Below are 20,237 nucleotides of genomic sequence, written 5' to 3'. Positions count from 1 at the left end.
TTCACTGCAACCTAGTATTGCGAGAAACAGCTCTATTAGTTATAGTACCTCAGTGTAAGATAAATAAGCAGAAACAAAGTCGAACCTCAGTATTCCTGAATTATCTGTGAATTTATCTACTTGCTGAAATAAGAGAGGTTGAGTTCATTGCTCAAGCCACACAGCTAGTAAGCGGCAACACTAGCTGTGTGACTTAATCACACAGTCACAGATCAGCCCAGGTCCAACGCTGATCATAGAACAACCAAGTTCTGAAATTAAAAACTGGACAGCTAAAATTAAAAATTCAATTTAAGAGACAGAAGATAAAGCCCCAAACATCCTCCAGAAGAAAGGGGCAGGAGGGAATTAGGAGATAAAAAGATAAAATTAAAGAATCAACCCAAGAGGTCCAGCATACAACTACCAGAAGTTTCAAAGAGAACAGAAAAAAAAAAAAAAAAAAAAAGAAAATGGAGAGGAGGAAATTGATCACAAATCTAGCAGAAAATTTCTCCACAAATGAGGAAAAAATCTGAATTAAAGGGACCTAGAAAAGTGAAAGAGACACACACAAAGGTACATCATTATGACATTTCAGTATACAATGACAAAAAGGCTATCCAAAAAGCATCTTGAGAGAGAAACCAAGTCATGTATAATGACAAGGAAACGGAAGGCATTAAATTTTTCAATACCAGACCTGGAAGCAAGAAATCAATGGGGTAACCATTTTTAAATTTTGGGTGAAAATCATTTGTAACCCCAAAATCTATTCAAATTATCAATCAAGTATAAAGGTAGAAAATAAATAAATAGAGACATTTTCAGGTATGCATTAGCTCAAAAAATTATTTTTCATGCATTCTTTCCTAGAAAGCTACTAGAAAATGTGCTCCAACAAAAAGAGAATGGAAACTGAAAAAGATAATGACATGAGATCCAGAAAACAGGGTACAGAACAGGATAATCGAGAAAGTACAACTTTCTACAGAATGACAGCTGTTGAGAAAGAAGGAAGGTTCTGGATCTGGGTGGGGGAAGGAGGGGAAAAGCAATCCATTTGAACATGTGGGAAATACTACTGATGAGTAAAAGATATTGTGGAACATCTGGTAGGGAGCACATAACAATGTACCAAAGTAGGCCAGACACCATGGCTCATGCCTGTAATCCCAGTACTTTGGGGGGCCGAGGCGGGTGGATCACGAGGTCAGGAGATTGAGACCATCCTGGCTAACACGGTGAAACCTCGTCTCCACTAAAAATACAAAAAATTAGCCAGGCATGCATGGTGGCAGGCACCTGTAGTCCCAGCTACTCGGGAGGCTGAAGCAGGAGAATCGCTTGAACCCAGGAGATGGAGGTTGCAGTGAGCCGAGATTGCACCACTGGACTCCAGCCTGGGCAACAGAGTGAGACTACCTCTCAAAGAAAAACAACAACAACAACAACAACAAAAAAAAGTACCAAAGTAATACTAGGTAAGCTAAAAAGGCAATTATGTATTAACTTCGAAAAAATGAAGAACCATGTAAAAATGAAAGTGTGGTCATATTACACTATTTAACCAGCAGAGAATAATGTTTACAGAGTCAAAATATAAATCCACACTATTAAGTCAACTAAATGTATTATCAATGGCAAGCAGAGAAAGAAATGGAAGGAGCATCTACTATGGTTAATAATGTCTAAAAATATATAGTGGCTATTTAGGTCTCTAAAGCTTATGATGCTTCTCTCCCTCTACCCTCACCACTAGGAGAATTGGAGTAACAGAATTGAAATAAACTCTTATCTGTTGTATTGAGATCTCCATTGGACATATCAGGTGTTTTATTTGTAGGAGCTTGGGTATTCTGCAGCATTCATCTATTCATTTGTTGAACAAATGTTTATTGAGTGTCTACTATGTGCCAGACACTTCTGTAGGTGTCAGGAATACGGTAGTGAAGAAAACAAAATGCCTGCCCTCACTGGGCCTTACCCTCTAGTGTGGGAGACAGATGATGGACAAGTAAAACATGTAGTATGGGCCAGACACGGTGGCTCACGCCTGTAATCCTAGCACTTTGGGAGGCCGAGGCAGGTGGATCACAAGGTCAGGAGATTGAGACCATGCTGGGCAACATGGTGAAACCCCATTGCTACTAAAAATACAAAAATTAGCCAGGTGTGGTGGCGGGCGCCTATAATCCCAGCTACTTGGGAGGCTGAGGCAGAAGAATCCCTTGAACCCAGGAGGCGGAGGTTGCGGTGAGCCGAGATTGCGCCACTGTACTCCAGCCTGGCGACAGAGCTAGACTCCGTCTCAAAAAAAAAGAAAAGGCTGATGCATGAGCCTGGGGCTCAGGAGAGACGTAAGAGTTAGAGAAACAAATGTTTGAGTCATTAGCTACAGCAGACATTTAAATCTCTAGGACTGGATAGGAGACCTTGGGGAGTAAAAGAAAAAAATATATTTGCAGTATATTATAGAAACATAATAGAAAAAAATAGAATCCTCTCATAGAGTAAGGGCAAGTACTAGTCCATAAACGTTTTATTTCAGAGATCGATGATAAGTAGATAGATGTATTAATGGACTAACACATGTAATCTGTATACTTATGAACATATTAGGAATAATCTATTTTCTATTGTTGGTTGCGGTCAAAAAAAGAAAATTCTACGGGATGAGAAGAAGCTAAGAAAAAATAATAGCCACTGTGGTAGGAAGAACATCATGGAAATACAGTATATAAAAGCCAAAGAAATGTTGAATGAACCAGGCATGGTGGCTCATGCCTGTAGTCCCAGCACCCTGGGAGCCCAAGGCAGGTGCATCACCTGAGGTCAGGAGTTCAAGACAAGCCTGGCCAACATGGTGAAATCCCGTCTCTACTAAAAATACAAAAAATTAGCTGGGCATGGTGGCTGACACCTGTAATCTCAGCTACTCGGGAGGCTGGGGCAGGAGAATCACTTAAACCCAGGAGGCAGAAGTTGCAGTGAGCCAAGATTGCACCACTGTACTCCAGCCTGGGCAACAAGAGCAAAACTCCATCTCAAAAAAAGTAAATAAAAGAAATGTTAAATGTTTCTAGCACAGATTGCTTAAATGTAAGGAACGAATATGACAATTTAAGCTCAATTAGGACTGAGAAGCGACCACCACAGGCTAGGTAATATGGAGGCCATCTGTTACTGACTTTGACAAGGGCAGCGTCACTGAATAGTGGGGGTAGAAAACACCTTGGAATGAATGAGAGGTGAGAAAGCAGAGACAACCAGTGTAGACAGAAGGGAAACCTCCCTAGGAATCTGAACTTTGGACATCAGAATTCACTAGGTGAAGGAGTCTGTCAGAGCTCGAAAGAAAACTACATAAATTCCTAGGGACAGATCTCTGTCATGGATTTTGTGTTCCCAATTCCTGGTAGACACTCAATATTCAGTTTGTTGAACTGAATGAAATAAGAAAACAGGAGACCCAGCCCAAAGAGCAGAGCCTCTTAATCGGAACTCCATGTTTGTATTCAAGGAAGATGAGTCCATGAAATCTCAGAAATTGGGTGGGAGGGCGGTGAGCAGAGGGCAGGTAAGTTATGTGGGTGAATTTTTCTTTTTTTAAAAAAAAGAAAAGATTCACAGCATTTACCAGACTCTCAAAAGGGCTTGTGACCGCTAGAAGGGTTAGAAACAATTGTTTTATGGGCATACAGCTACTCCCTAGCTTTCAGCCAGTGCTAAAGACATGGTGCTTGTTATAGAGTGAATTGTGTGCCATCCAAATTCATATGTTGAAATTCTAACCCCCACTGTGACTGTACTGTATTTGGAGATAAGGTTTTTTTTTTTTGAAACGGAGTTTCACTCTTGTTGCCCAGGCTGGAGTGCTATGGTGTGATGTCGGCTCACTGCAACCTCCGCCTACTGGGTTCAAGCAGTTCTCCTGCCTCAGCCTCCTGAGCAGCTGGAATTACAAGCATGTGCCATCATGCCCGGCAAATTTTTGGTATTCTTTTTTTTTTTTTTTAGCAGAGATGGGGATTCGTCATGTTGGCCAGGCTGGTCTCAAACTCCTGACCTCAGGTGATCTGCCTGCCTCTGCCTTCCAAAGGGCTGGGATTACAGGCACGAGCCGCCATGCCCAGCCTGGAGATAAAGCTTTTTAAAGAGGTAATTAAGGTTAAATAAAGTCATAGGGTGAGGGGCCATAATCCAGTGACTGATGTCCTTATAAAGAGATTAGAACACACAAAGGAGAGACTATGTGAAGACACAAGGACAAGAGCACCATCTACAAGCCAAGGGGAGAAGCCTCAAGAGAAAATCAACCCTGCTGATCTCTGACTTTTAGCTTCCAGAGCTGTAAAAAAATAAATGCGTTTGGCTGGGCATGGATGGCTCATGCCTGTAATCCCAGCACTTTGGGAAGTCGAGGTGGGCAGATCACCTGAGGTCAGGAGCTCGAGACCAGCCTGACCAACATGGAGAAACCGTGTCTCTACTAAAAATACAAAATTAGCCAGGCACTGGGGCCGGGCGTGGTGGCTCACGCCTGTAATCCCAGCACTTTGGGAAGCCGAGGCGGGTGGATCACCTGAGGTTGGGAGTTCAAAACCAAACTGGCCAACATGGAGAAACCCCGTCTCTATTAAAAACAGAAAATTAGCCAGGCATGGTGGCGCATGCCTGTGATCCCCGCTACTCGGGAGGCTGAGGCAGGAGAATTGCTTGAACCCAGGTGGCAGAGGTTGCAGTGAGCCAAGATCACACCATTGCACTCCAGCCTGGGCAACAAGAGCGAAACTCCATCTCAAAAAAAATAAAAAAAGGAAAAAAAAAAACAAAAGGAAGAAAACAAATGAGTTGTTTAAGCCACCCACCAGTCTCTGGCATTCTGTCATGGCAGCCCTGGCAAACTAATATCGCATTCTAATTTCTCTCTCAAGTCTGGTCTGATCCTTGCCTTCTCTCCCCAAGTTCCCGCCCCATCCTAGTCAAAAGATGAGGCTACTCCATCATCAGTTCTCCCAACAACAAAAAAGTATTGATTACTTCATCATAGAGCTTTTAGTTCTTGACTATTCCAAAAACTAAGGTGTTCTAGCACAGGGGTCCCCAACCCTAGCACACAGATCCCTCGTCCCTGCAGGAGGCAAGCATTACCATCTGAGCTCCGCCTCCTGTCTGATCAGCGGCATATCAGATTCTCATTGGAGCACAAACCCTGTTGTGAACTGCGCATAGGAGGGATCTAGGTTGCTCGCTCCTTATGAGAATCTAATTAATGCCTGGTGATCTGAGGTGGAATAATTTTATCCCAAAACCATCCCTGCTCCATCTGTGGAAAAATTGTTCTCCACAAAACAAGTCCCTGGTGCCAAAAAGCTTGGGGACTGCGTCCTAGCACACCTCATCTCTCTTATTCCTTAATGTTTCTGAAACTAAAAGCACTTTTAGAAAAATGTATATAATTAAACCATCAAATAGCTGTTTAGAGATGAGAGAGCAATTTGGAATTCTGAAGCCACAAAAGTAAATTTGGCAAATATCCTAGCCAAGGTACGGTAGGGTCTACGTGTCACATTCCCACGCCCAGTTAGCTTGCATTTTCTTTTTTTTTTTTTTTTTTTTTTTTTTTTTTTTTTTTTTGAGACGGAGTCTCGCTCTGTCGCCCAGGCTGGAGTGCAGTGGCGCAATCTCGGTTCACTACAAGCTCCGCCTCCCGGGTTCACGCCATTCTCCTGCCTCAGCCTCTCCGAGTAGCTGGGACTACAGGCGCCCGCCACCACGCCCGGCTAATTTTTTTGTATTTTTAGTAGAGACGGGGTTTCACCGTGGTCTCTATCTCCTGACCTCGTGATCCGCCCGCCTCGGCCTCCCAAAGTGCTGGGATCACAAACGTGAGCCACCGCGCCCGTCCTAGCTTGCATTTTCAAACCAGAAAGGGTAATAAATGCTTTCCCTCCTTTCCCACATCCAAACATATCACAAGGATTTTGTTTTCCTTACTTCAAGAACCTTAAACATCTACAATTAGTTCAATATTCTAACATTCTTCTGCTTGTTGACAGCACAAGCAGAAAACTGAGAAAGGTTACTCAATTGCTTTATCTCATCAGAAAAGAAAGGCTGTAAATTAGAAGCTTTAATCTGGTGTTATAGTAAAGCACAACAAAGTTTAAACATACATACAAGGCCGGGCGCGGTGACTCACGCCTGTAATCCCAGCACTTTGGGAGGCCAAGGAGGGTGGATCACATGAGGTCAGGAGTTCAAGACCAGCCTGACCAACACGGTTAAACACCACCTCTACTAAAAATACAAAAATTAGCTGGGCATGGTGGCGGGCGCCTGTAATCCCGGCTACAGCTACTCGAGAGTCTGAGGCAGGAGAATCACTTAAACCCAGGAGGCAGAGGTTGCAGTGGGCCAAGATCAGGCCATTGCACTACTGCCTGGGCAACAACAGCGAGACTCAATCTCAAAAAATAAAATAAACATACAAGTTTATAAATACATATACATGCATATGCACAAGTGCACACATATATTCCACAGCGTCACTGTTAATTTGTACATTTATCGTGTAATGAACAAGCCCTATAGTATCTGTATGAATTCTGACCCATTATTACATCAACCTGAACCCATACTTCAGTCTTATAAACATGTGTAAACTCACTGACACGTGTTCTACATACTTTTTAGATTTTCACAATTGCTCAGCCACTTTGCTAAGAGACCTGTGGTTATCAGCTACTATATACATGTACAGAGAAATCAAAAAGATCTAAAATTGGGCTAACATTATCTTAAGAAAAAAGTTGAACGTCCTCTCATTCCAAGAAGGAAAATACGCACAGCATTCAAAATAGCACCATTATTATAGAACTGAGAGTTAGGTTACCTGACCCTGCAAGTTTAATATAGCCGGTGTTTTTAAGCTCTGCCTGGTCTCCACATCTCTGCTTGGAATTGATTTTAAGGCTGAACTCTAAGTAAACAATTTTACGCGTGTTGAAAACCCAACTCTAGCCCACAGGCTGATGAAACGAAGGTGACACCTCTCATTATTAAGGTCAGAATCTGTGCAAATGAAAAAGGACCAACCAATCACTTCACCTTCGAATGCAGGCCAAGGTTACAATCTGGGCAGCCTGTGGTGAGAATGAAAGAAGAGCACACGCTGCCTGTGAAGCAAGACTGAGTTTCACTCAGAGTCAGGAAGCCCTGGAGCCTGTCCTTCCCCTCTCCAAGATGCCCGAGGGCCGGCCATGGGTAAAGGGCCCACCTCTACGCTCAGCCCTAGAGGCTAAGGGACTACAGTTGATTTTAAGACACTTGTCCGTCCACGCCCTTTTGTTTTTTTCAAAAAAAACAAAACAAAAAAAAACACAGCAGATCAGCGACCCGGCGTGTGGAACTGCCCCGCGGCTGCCGCCCCCACTCACCGCACACCATCAGCAGCAGGACGATCAGAAGTGTGGCCACGAACACAAGCAGCGTCAGCCCGACGCTGTGCCACATCTTGGGGGCAGAAGGGCGGTCGGCTCGGGGCGGCTGGCGCGGACCGCGGTGAGCGCGGGCGGCGGCGCGTCCTGAGCTTCAGCGGCGGGCGCCAGGCGCGGCTGGGTGCCGGGGCGGCATGGGCGGCTGGCGCCCCCTCGGCAGCGCCCCCAGGGGGTGGGGAGGCGCAAAGGCGGGCACTGTGGGACAGCCCGCCCGCCCGCGTGGCCAGAGCGCGGGAGGCAGGCGCGCCTCAGGGCGCCTCTAGTCCCTCATCGCCCCGGGGAGCCGAGGCCGCGGTACCCAGAGACCCCAGCGGTCGGACGCGGTTCCATGGCGGACGCCGCGCGCCTGTAGGGAGGACAGAGGGTAAGCACGGGTACACACGGCGGCCACAAGGCCCTCGTCGCTGTCCACCCAAGTGTCTCTGAGACCCCAGGGATGCCAGATGTCAGCGTCGCCTGGCCGCGGCTGTAGCGGCTTCTCCACCCCAGGCCCCCTACGCTGCGGCAGCTCATCACCAAGCTCGCCTCCTCCGCGGCGCGGGGCCGGCTGGGAGATGGAGTGCAGAGCCTGGTGGAGGCGGGAGGGCTTTGTCTCGCAGGGACTACAACTCCCAGAATGCACCGCCACTCGGGTTTTGCTGCTTCCATCCTCGGGCCGCTTTGCCTTTGGTCTTGCTCAAGTCGCCTCTGTCGGACGACGGTGGGCTGGCCTTCTCCAAAGCCGCAGATTTGGCTGCCTGTCCTGCTGAGGCGCCAGTGAGATTTCAACCATTACTCCGTATACAAAGTCGTTTTGTTTCTAGCCGTGATCGATGAAGTACGCCGAGGGAGGAAAGAGGAGGCGGCTGCCTGAAAAACTGGTTGCTCGTGCACCTAGCCCTGTTGCCGGGGGCGAAGGTTGGATATTGGGGACTTGGAGGAAGTACTCAGGTCCTTGCCGAAGACACAGGTCAGGACACGAAATCTCCTCATTTTTCCCCTGCAACAGATGTTATGATCTATCTTTTCGTAGGTAAAGCATTTCAGAAATGGCCCGCGGGTGACTTAAGGACAGTTGCACTGCCCTCAAATCACCTGCCTGAGTTGTAAGTTAGACTCAGCTGCCTTCTTGAGACCAAGCGACAGGTGACCCACAGCTTGGAGATTTTGCAGCACTGGCTTACACCTCTACGAAACAAGACACTTTAATAATCTCAACTATTGTATCTCCACTCAAAATTGAAACTCCCCACTTCCGCCAGATTACATTCATTTGTTAAAGAGGTGCCCCCAGAAGAATAGAGGGTAAATGTGTCCCTCTTTTAGAAGGAGTCAGAGCCTTCGCGTTTTCCTGTGATTCTTTTGCTCCCTGAGATACCTTTTTACTCTTCTAAAAATTACAGTTCCCTGTCTTCTGTCTCCAAAAACAAACACAAAAGTTCTAAGCAGCAATCCCTTGATTTAATAAATGTATCCTGCCATACCCAGCTGCCCTACTATGTGAACTGTATTCCCTAAGAAGCAACATTAGGAACAAATACCATGTATAAAAATACATTAAAGCATAATTACTTGCTTTGCAACAGATTTATTATTCATTCCTGTGAAGAGAATGAACCCAGTGCAATTAAGATATATTTACAAAAAAATCAGTTTGTGCTTTTTTCATGGGTGGTTCAATTATGTTGCGTAAGTAAAACACATTTTATTAAAAGCCAGTTGAAAATAGGCGTCAGGGCTAGGCGAGGTGGCTCACGCCTGTAATCCCAGCACTTTGGGAGGCCGAGGCGGGCAGATCACTTGAAGTCAGGAGTTCGAGACCAGCCTGGCCAACATGGTGAAACCCTGTCTCTACTAAAAATACAAAAATTAGCCGGGGGTAGTGATGGGCGCCTGTAATTCCAGCTACTCAGGAGGCTGAGGCAGGAAAATCGCTTGAACCAGGGAGGCCAAGGTTGCAGTGTGCCGAGATCGCGCCACTGCACTCCAGCTTGGGCAACAGAGAGACTCTTATCAAAAGAAAAAAGAAAACAGACATCGGAAGAACTAAAAGAATTTATTTTAAAGGACCTTTTTCTCTTTGATTCACATATATTGGAATACCTATAGGGGCCAGGCACTGTTCTAAGTGCTGGGGATACAGCAGTGAATAAGACAAAGTGCCTTTACCCAAATATGTACATATGTCTTCTTTCCATATCTCATTCTTAATGGGGGAACGCTTACCTTTCCTCCTCTGCTATTTCCTTCCATGAGGGAGGCAGCTCAGGTGGTGTAATAATACTATGTCTGGGGCCAGGCACGGTGGCTCACGTCTGTAATCCCAGCACTTTGGGAGGCCGAGGAGGGCGGATCACAAGGTCAGGAGATCAAGACCATCCTGGCTAACACGGTGAAACCTCGTCTCTACTAAAAATACAAAAAATTAGCCGGGCGTGGTGGTGGGCGCCTATAGTCCCAGCTACTCGGGAGGCTGAGGCAGGAGAATGGCATGAACCCGGTAGGCGGAGCTTGCAGTGAGCCGAGATCGCGCCGCTGCACTCCAGCCTGGGTGGAGACTCCGTCTCAAAAAAATAAAAATAAAAAAACTATGTCTTGTCTCTCTATGCTCTTTTATCACCTCTGTCCCTGGTCAGGGGAGGAGTGATTTACTTAATTCGTGACTTTGGAAAAACTGGGTTTGCAGAGCTCTACTTTTCCCACATTCCTCTTGAATCTGAGCTGCTTATGCCTTATATCCACATAGGCCAGCAGCAAAGGGAGGTCCACCCTAGTTGCTTCAACTTAGGTCCAATCAAAGGGCCTGACTGGCTCATACATTATTTTTTGTTCTCTGACGTAGCCTTATTACTAAAGGTAATATTTTCGCCTCCAAATGTCTTACTTCTTGTTTTAATTTCTCAGTTGAGCAGCAGTATTTTTTTCTCTCAGCAATCCCATACTTCTTTCAAGATAATTAAGAGAAGGAGTCATGTCTCATTAGACTGGTATTTAAAAAGAGAGAGAGCTACGGATTCAGCATTTATGTGTTATCACATAGTAGGTGCTTGTCAGATTTTGATCCAAATATTTGATCTCTAAAGCCTCACAAATTATAGCCATTTGATCACTAAATATCGTGGGAAGAATATGCTAAATGTAGGGTGGATACAAGGTAAGACAGATTCCTGCCCTCGTGGAAAATCCAGTCCTACACCAAGTATTTACCAAACACCTACACCTACTTCGTGCCACACACTGTGTTTGCTAGTAGCAGTACAAAAATAAATATGCTCCCTGATGTAAAACAGCCCAGCCTGGCTCAGTATTTTTCAAAGTTGACCCATCTGTGCATCATGAAATTAATTCAGTGAGAGTCATGACTGGTACTTTAAGGACTAGAATAGAAGCTATAAATGTATATCACAAGTAATAAGGGCAAATACTATTCATGGAACTTTTATTTCAGTTATTTATGTATGTCGGTGTGTGTATTGGTGGAGTGTGTGTGTGAACTGAGTTGCAATGCAAAATACATTCTTACTATGGGTTATAGTTTATAAAAAGACGAAAAATCCAGTCTAGCAAGAGGGAACCAGACGTGTATATATGTGACTTATTTTATGTATTTTTTTTTTTTTTTTTTTTGAGACAGAGTCTCACTCTGTCATCCAGGCTGGAGTGCAGTGGCGTGATCTCGGCTCACTGCAACCTCTGCCTCCCAGGTTCAAGTGATTCTCCTGCCTCAGCCTCCCAAGTAGCTGGGACTATAGGCACGTGCCACCACACGCAGATAATTTTTGTATTTTTAGTAGAGACAGGGTTTTGCCATGTTGGCCAGGCTGGTCTCGAACTCCTGACCTCAGGTGATCCACGTGCCTCGCCCTCCCAAAGAGCTAGGATTACAGGTGTGAGCCACCACGCCTGGCCGACTATTTTAAATATTACTTTACATGTATAATATAGGATTTTTCAGATGTGATTGAGACTTAGTGACTCTAAAAAATTTGTAGTAGGTAATGAATTGAACTGACATCCAAACCCATGTCAGTATAACTTAAAATAAAATTTCGTTTCCATTGTACCACAGACAGGAAAAGATCTGGGGAAAGGAAAGATTGAGGGAAAAACCATGAGCAAATTCTTGAGGTCATGAGTACATTTGTGAGACTGATGGTTAGGATGCCTAAGATTCCATGGAAAAGATAACAGTTCCTTTCAGTTCTGAAAAATTTGGAGTTGAGGCAGACTATGGTGGTTAAGTTCCTGCTCTGCAATTCAGCTCTGGGTTTGAATTCTAACTAACTTAGTTGAATGACTTCATCTTTCTAAGCCTCTTACTAATGTTTAATACAGTAATAATAAATTTATTATTACTAATAATAATACAGTTGACCCTCAAACAACATAGGTTTGAACTGCACAGTTTCACTTATATAAGGGTTTTCTTCCACCAGTACCATTGCTAAGACAGCAAAACCAACCCCTGCTCTTCCTCCTCCTCAGCCTATTCAATGTATAGACTGCAAGGATGAAGACCTTTATGATGATCCACTTCCACTTAATGAACAGTAAATATATTTTCTAGTCCTTCTGATTTTCTTTTTTTTTTTTTTTTTTTTTTATTTTTTTGAGACAGAGTCTTACTCTGTTGCCCAGGCTGGAGTGCAGTGGTGCGATCTCGGCTCACTGCAACCTCCAACTCCTGGGTTCAAGTGATTCTCCTGCCTCAGCCTCCCAAGTAGCCGGGATTACAGGCACGCGCCACCACGCTCAGCTAATTTTTGTATTTTTAGTAGAGACGGGGTTTCACCATGTTGGCCAGGATGGTCTCGATCTCCTGACCTCGTGATCTATCTGCCTCCGCCTCTTAAAGTGCTGGGATTACAGGCATGAGCCACTACGCCCAGCATGATTTTCTTAATAACATTTTCTTTTCTCTAGCTTACTTTTTTGTATAAATAACGTAATAGCATATAATACAAATAACATACAAAATACATGTTAATTGACTGTTTATGTTATTTGTAAGGCTTCTAGTCATTCGTAGACAACATTAGTAGTTAAGTTTTTGGGAAGTCAAAAGTTATATACACGTTTTTGACTGCATGGGGTGTTTAGCATCCCTACCCCCACCCCATGTTGTTCAAGGGGCAACTGTAGTACCTTCTCCACAGGATCGTTTTGAGAATGTAACGAGATGCTACATAGAAAGAGCTTACCTATCACAATGTCACCCTGCACTTAGGATGTCTTCAATAAATGCCATTAATCTTAATAACCTAATTTATATTTTTTTTTATTTTTTTGAGACAGAGTCTCGCTCTGTCACCCAGGCTGGAGTGCAGTGGTGCGATCTTGGCTCACTGCAACCTCTGCCTCCCAGGTTCAAGATTCTCCTGCCTCAGACTCCCAAGTAACCGGGACTACAGGTGCACGCCACCACACCCAGCTAATTTTTGTATGTTTTCGTAGAGATATGTTTTCACCATGTTAGTTAGGCTGGTTTCAAACTTCTCACCTCAAGTGACCCGCCCGCCTCAGCTTCCCAAAGTGCTGGGATTACAGGTGTGAGTCACCACACCTGGCCCTAATTTATTTTAATATAAGAGAAGGAACTAGGTAGCAGGATTGGTTGCATTCAATTCATTTTTACTTGATTTGGAAAAGAGCCTGTCAGAATTTGATCAGAAAGCCAGAACCACCACAAGGGGCATGGAATACAGGATTTATTGTAGGAGTTAAGTCTCAGGCAATTGTGGGAGCTGACAGGGCAGCCCAAGCAGGCTGTTGTTTCCATGCCTAGTGTTGAGCCTACAGTTGCTAAAACAGCAGTTGGGAAGGAAAGTTGGATGTGGACAAGGGCAAGGGCGACTGGAAACTGCAAGGGCAAACTAGGACCAATAAAGACAACTAGACCCTGCAAAGACTAACTGGAACCAACATCCTCCTCTCCCCACTTCCAACCTTGATGCCATAGATAATGTGTAGAAGAAGCCTGTGCCCTTCACTATGGAACTGAGCATGCACTCAGTCCAGGAGTTGAAGAAACTGATTGGGGAAGATCTGGCAGGAGCTGGAGTGTGTTCGTTTCCTAGGGCTGCCATAAGAAAGTACCAGAGAAACTGGGTGGCTTCGACCACAGAAAGTTAGTCTCTCACAGTTCAGAAGGCTATGACTCCAAAAGCAAGGTATTGGCTGGGCCATGCTCCCTCTGAGGACTCTAAGGGAGAGTCTTTTCCAGCTTCTGGTGACTGTGGTAATCCTTGGCCTTCCTTGGCCAAGCTGCATCACTCCAATCTGTCTCCACCATCACACAGCATTCTTCCCTGCATGTCTGTGTAGCTGTGTCTTCACATGGCCTTCTTATAAGGACACTAGTCATGGGATTTAGGGCCTACCATAATCCATTAGGACCTAATCTTAATATAACTAATTACAGTTGCAAAAACCCTATTACCAAATAAGGTCACATTCTGACATTACTGGTGAATGTGAATTTTGACAGGACAACACTGCTCAATACAGTACATGGGGGAACTCTGTTTTGGGGTGCTCTCCCATACCTATGAGGTGAGCTCGCTGCAGAGCAGTGACAATATGCCTGCCCTTCACCAGTCACTAAAGCATAAAAAAAATGGCAGCTGCTTCATTTCAACCTCCCAAATATCATCCAACATGTCTTTATTGGCCAACGCTGATCCAGAAACATAAAGGAAAGGAAATACTGGGAAATTCCAATTTCACCAAATTGTTATAGTACAGGGCCACTACACAGTGAGAGTCACTGATGACCCTCAAGTCAAAACAAGTTGATGGGAATGTTGTTTTAAAAATATTGATCTGGCAGCAAAAATGGAGGAGAGATCGGGGTAAGAAAAGATTGCAGATTCATTAAGAGATTGCTGGCATAGTCTAAGATAGTAGTCTCTAAATGTTTTTGATTATGACTTTGGTAATCGTAGATTAAATAAATTGGACCAATTCTCTAGCTGAATCCAACTAAAAAGTCAGAATTGAAACAAAAATCTTTTTACAAACATCGGCTGGGCACAGTAGCTCACTCCTGTAATCCCAGCACTTTGGGAGGCTGAGGCAGGTGGATCACCTGAGGCCAGGAGTTTGAGACCAGCCTAGCCAACATGGAGAAACCCTGTCTCTACTAAAAATACAAAAAATTAGCCAGGCGTGGTGGCAGGTGCCTGTAATCCCAGCTACTCAGGAGGCCGAGGCAGGAGAATTGCTTGAACCCAGGAGGCAGAGGTTGCAGTGAGCCGAGATTGGGCCATTGCACTCCAGCCTGGGCAACAAGAGTGAAACTCCATCTCAAAAAAAACAAAAACAAAAAAAAAAAGGTCAAAGAGCCATGAGTGGGCCAAGATTGGGGAGAAGATAGAAATAGAAAATCTAAAACAAGAACCAGGCATTTGGAGGCTCTTTTACCCAGGGAGGGCATTCAAAGGTCCTAAGATGAGGCTGAGCATTGCTTTCCACAACTCTGGGTGACAAGGGCAAAGCTGGAGTTGTGGGACTGGGGCTCTGGAGAATCCCAAGCACAGAAGGCTCAGACCCCAAAGGGCCTCACCACAGGAATAAAGGGGTGGCTGAAAATACACCTGAAGCCTGGTTGGCTTTGACTGATCAGGCCGACCCAGAAAAGTTCAATTTCTGAAATTGGATTAGGGGAATCCTGGATTAGTATAGCCTTAAGGCCTGGCAGAAACAAAGAAATAAGCTCATCGTCCTAGGCCTCAAATGATTTCTACAAACACCTTTTCAAACACAATTTCCAGCACATACTCAAGTATTTTTTTTCTTGTGTGCCATTCTTAAGTTAAAACAAAATAATTTTGAGCACACACCTTTAATACATATTTGTTTACAAATTATCACACTTCTTACTTTATATTATGGAATGTACAGAAAAAGAAATGCTAGAGGATGAGATGAAGATAAATAAAATATTTAAGTTTTCTAAATTTTATTTTTGTATTTTAAGAAGTAGTTTTATTTGAGTTAAAATTATTTATAAAAGCCCAGAGACATACTTCATGAAATTCGTACAATCTATTTTTTCCGGCTTTTAGCTTTTGCTCCAGAGATCACACCTGTGAAATACTGTGTAAAATAAAAGTAGGACTGGATTCAGAAAAGTACTCTACTTTTCTAATTTCCAACAGGTAGTATTTTTAGAAATATTTACAATAGAAAAAAAAAAGGTTACTTTAAAACTTTAGTTAATTTGCAAGTCACCTCAAGAACCTTAAAAAGTAGAATTCTCTGAATGTTAAAAACACACAAATGCTCTGCATTTGGTGAAGGTGATATCTCCCCCACCTAAAACTTTATTTTTAATAGTAGAGAAAATTTTTAATATCACTGTGTTAGTTTGCTAGAACCACAAAGTACAAAGAACCACAAACTGAGTAGCTTTAAACAACAGGAGTTTATTCTGTCACTGTTGTGGGGGCTAGAAATCCAAAATCAAGCTGCTAGGAGGGCCATGGACCCTCTGAAGGCTCTAGGAGAGGATTCTTCCTTGGCTCTACCAGCGTTGGATAGCCCCAGGTGTTCCCTCGCTAGTGGCAACATAAATGTAGTCTTGGACTCCTCCTTACCTGGTCCTCTGTATGTGTATCTGCCCTCTCCTCTTGTTATAGGAACACCAGTCATACAAGGGCCTACCGGCCAGGCACAGTAGCTCACGCCTGTAATCCCAGCACTTTGGGAGGCTGAGGCAGAAGGATCACCTGAGGTCAGGAGTTCAAGACCAGCCTGGCCAATGGGTGAAACCCCCATCTCTACTAAAAATACAAAAATTAGCCAGGTGTGGTGGTGGCTGCTTGTAATTCCAGCTACTTGGGAGGCTGAGGCAGGAGAATTGCTTGAACCGGGGAGGCAGAGGGTGCAGTGAGCAGAGATCGTGCCATTGCACTCCACCCTGGGAAACAGGAGCGAAACACTGTCTCAAATAGAAAAAAAAAAACCCTTATGACCTCATCTTAATTTAACTAATTATATCTGCAATGACCCTATTTCCAAATAGGAACTGAGGATAAGGATTTCAACTTAACTTTTTTGAGACATAATTCAATCCATAACAATCACCAAATGGTCTTCATTACTTCAAAAAAGCTTTTGAAAATGATTAATACTTTGAGGTTTAGCAGTTCAATGACCGATATTCACTTTATCTTAATACTTAATTTTAATATTTGTCATAATTTTAAAAAATATCTATGACATAATAAGAAATATATATTTGGTCTCTGTCTCCAGTTCTTGACACAGAGCTCCTGAAACTCTTGTAGTTTCCTGGGCAACAGGAGTACTAGGAGCATCTTTTATTCTAATATTTGGTCCTCAACTCTGTGATATGGTTTGGATCTGTGTCCCCACCCGAATCTCATGGCGAATTGTAATCCCTAGTGTTGGGGGTGGGGCCTGGCGGGAGGTGACTGGATCATGGGGGCAGATTTCTCATGAATGGTTTAGCACCATCCTCTTAGTACTGCTCTCACAATAATAAGTCCTCTCAAGATCTGGTTGTTTAAAAGTATGTGGCATCTCCCCTCTCTCTCACTCCTGCTCTGGGCATGTGAGATGACTCACTACCCCTTTGTCTTCCGTCATAATTGGAAGCTTCCTGAGGCCTCCCCAGGAGCAGAAGCCACTATGCTTCCTGACAGCCTGCAGAACTCTGAGCCAACGAAACTTCCTTTCTGTATAAATTACCCAGTCTCAGGTATTTCTTTATAACAATGTGAGAATGGGCAAACACACTCTGGTTCCTGAGACAGAGGTCCCAAATCCTTTGAAAATTCTTGGGATGTCCAAAAGACGATGGGAATGTCTTTTGTTTTCGCCAGGCAACTGGCTGAATGAAGCTCCTGAGTGGAGCTTGTCACCAGAAAGACCAAACCATGATTAGAAACTTGGAATTTTCAGCTCCACCCCACATCCTCTGGGGAAGAGAGAGGGACTAGCAACTGAGTTAATAATCACTCATGCTTCCATGATGAAGCCTCCACTAAATCCCTAAATGATCAGGTTCAGAAAGCTTCTGGGTTGGTGAGTACAACCATGTGCTGGGAGCTTGGCACATCTCAACTCCATGGGGACAGAAGCTCCTGTGCTTGGGACCTCGCTCTATGTACCTCTTCATCTGGCTGTTCATTTGTATCTTCTATCATATTCTTTATAATAAACCAGTCAATGAAGGTAAAATGTTTCGCTAAGTTCTGTGAACTGTTCTAACAACTTATGGAGCGTGAGGAGAGGATGGTGGAGAGCCCTGATGTACAGATTTACAGCTGATTGCTCAGACATACAGGAGGCCCAGATCTGGGACTGGAATCTGAAGTGGGGAGAGTCTTGTGGAATGGACCCATAACCCGTGGGGGCTGCACTAACTCTGGATAGTGTCAGAAATGAATTGCAGGGCTGGGTGCGGTGGCTCATGCCTGTACTTTGGGAGGCCAAGGCAGGAGGATCACCTGAGGTCAGGAGTTCAAGACCAGCCTGGCCAACATGGCAAAACCCTGTCTCTACTAAAAACACAAAAATTAGCTGGGCATGGTGGTGGGCGCCTGTTATCCCATCTACTTGGGAGGCTGAGGAAGGGGAATCATTTGAACCCAAGAGGCAGTTTGCAGTGAACTGAGATCGTGCCACTGCACTCCAGCCTGGGCCACAGATTGAGACTCCATCTCAAAAAAAAAAAAAAAAAAAAAAAAAAGGAAATGAATTGTAGGACACTCAGTGTGTGTATAGAGGGTTGGAGAATTGGTTCTTGTGGACACACACTCCCACATTTGGTGTCAGCAGTGTGGTGAGAAATCGTTTTTCTTTAATGCCTCAAAAAGATGAAGAATTCCAAATGAAAGCAGTGCCCCCCTGACTGACTTTTGGTTTTTCTTTTCTTTTTTTAGACAGGGTCTCACTCTGTTGCCTGGGCTGGAGTGCAGTGGTGTGATCACGGCTCACTGTGGCCCCAGACTCCTGGGCTCAGGCGATCTTCCCACCTCAACCTTCCAAGTGGCCAGGACTACATGCCATAGTAGTAGTATCCAGGCTTCTGACTGACTTTTGAATTGTGACACACATTTTTTTCAATCTCATCCACTTACTATACAAAGATTTTTCTTGAAATTCAGCTAGCGAATTTCCATCTTTACTGTTACTTAGTTGTTCTTGAACACTAAATGGAATATATTACATTTTTATTGTTTGTATAAATAAGTTAGAAATCCACAGAAACTCTGCTTAGCAAATTTTTTTTTATTTTTATTGTTCACATCAGGCAAGTAATGTGCAGATGACAAGGCTCAAGGGAGGCACATCTCACATGTGGACGTGAAAACTCAATCATCAAGCTTATGAACCACAAAAGGATCTAGAAAAGTTTTAAACATATGAAACAATTCTGTGTCCATGCTTCTGTGCAGGTAGGTGACACTGTTGTATAACTTTCTGACTTAAAATCATCTAACAGTGGAAATGCTTTCCAACACTCTTTTTCAAAACACCCTCTCAACTTCATGAACATAATGAAGGGAACAAAACACACTGGGGCCTATTTGAGGGTGGAGGGTGGGAGGAGAGAGAGGAGGAGAAAAAGCAACTATTGGGTACCAGGCTTAGTACCTGGGTGATGAAATTATCTGTACAACAAACCCCTGTGACATGAGTTTACCTATATAACAAACCACATATGTACCCCCAAACCTAAAACAAAAGTTAAAAAACAAAAACAAAAAACCAAAATCCAAAATACTCTCTCCATAGGGTGCAATATTTCTAAAGCAACTATTTTCTCATTTGTTATTATGATATTCTTTTTATCTTGAGGAAACATATGAAATGAGGTTATTTTTCCAAAGACATCTGTTACATGGTATGCTATAGAGACTCACTCTATTTTGTTGCAGAAAGCGTCAGTGTCTTAGTTTAGTTCCAGCTGCTTTAACAAAATGCTATAGACTGGGTAGCTTATAATTAACAGAAATTGATTTCTCAGAGTTCTGGAGCCTGGGAAATTCAAGATCAAGTTGCCAGAAGAGTGAGTGTCTGGTGGTAAGCGCCCACTTCCTAGTTCATAGATGGCACCTTCTCACTATTTCCTCACATGGTGGAAGGGCAAGGCAGCTCTCTGGACACTAATCCCATTGATGAGGGTTACACCCTCATGACCTATGGTCCTTCCCCCAAAGGCCCCACTTCCTAATGCCATCACATTGGGAAATTAAGTTTCAACATATGAATTTTGGAGAACATTGACATTTAGAACATAGCTGTCAGCCAATTCTGTATCCTCATCTTCTGGGATGTACGCTGCGATCTATCACCCAGTGCATTCCCCCTGTGATGTTGGTCTTCTCGGTCCAGGTGTAGGGAGTGCTGGCAGGCATTTCAGGGACTGTCTTGGCCACACCCCTTCCGGGGGTGGACATCCAGTGACTATCCCATGCAGAAATATAAAGAACTGGCCATCTCAGACCAACTCAGGACAACTCTGAAGGGCCATTCTAGCTCCAGAGCTCCTGTGGGTTCAGCCAAGAGTCCTGGCCTGAAATGCATCTCGACTTCTGTCTCTCTGTTCGATTTCTTCTTCCCCCTTCCTTCTATGGGTGTTGAAATCAAGGATGAGCCCTAATAATCATCCTGCAGAATGTGTCTCAGAATTTTCTTCCCAGGAATCTAACAGGACACTTTCGTCTAAAAGAAATAAAAAATATGTGTAACTTATCTTTAAATACTTTGCCAAGAAAAAAGGTGGAAAACCCCTGGTGGTAAGAA

General features: G+C 44.0%; 1 protein-coding gene, 1 long non-coding RNA gene and 1 other non-coding gene across 3 annotated transcripts in view; all 3 read right to left on the bottom strand.

Moving 5' to 3' along the window:
- Window positions 1-8,001, bottom strand: part of SMIM13 (small integral membrane protein 13) — a 42,965-nt gene extending 34,964 nt beyond the window's left edge. Inside the window, exon 1 of the mRNA XM_003263509.4 lies at window positions 7,422-8,001. Coding sequence (XP_003263557.1) covers window positions 7,422-7,497 — 76 coding nt within the window. The 5' untranslated portion in view covers window positions 7,498-8,001. The remainder of the gene's footprint in view (window positions 1-7,421) is intronic.
- Window positions 8,002-18,707: 10,706 nt separating this feature from the next.
- The window catches only part of LOC105740227, a 33,865-nt gene continuing 32,335 nt past the window's right edge, over window positions 18,708-20,237 (bottom strand). The window contains exon 3 of the long non-coding RNA XR_001116247.2: window positions 18,708-20,156. This is a non-coding gene — a long non-coding RNA (uncharacterized LOC105740227). The remainder of the gene's footprint in view (window positions 20,157-20,237) is intronic.
- On the bottom strand, window positions 18,736-18,834 carry LOC115836523. The gene has a single exon (XR_004031595.1). It is a non-coding gene; the product is annotated as a small nucleolar RNA U13 (small nucleolar RNA).

The sequence above is a fragment of the Nomascus leucogenys genome, chromosome 8 (genome assembly GCF_006542625.1).
Source record: "Nomascus leucogenys isolate Asia chromosome 8, Asia_NLE_v1, whole genome shotgun sequence".
NCBI classification, from domain to species: domain Eukaryota; kingdom Metazoa; phylum Chordata; class Mammalia; order Primates; family Hylobatidae; genus Nomascus; species Nomascus leucogenys.
The sequence above is the reverse complement of the archived record's forward strand: the minus strand, read 5'-3'. Positions and strand labels throughout refer to the sequence as shown.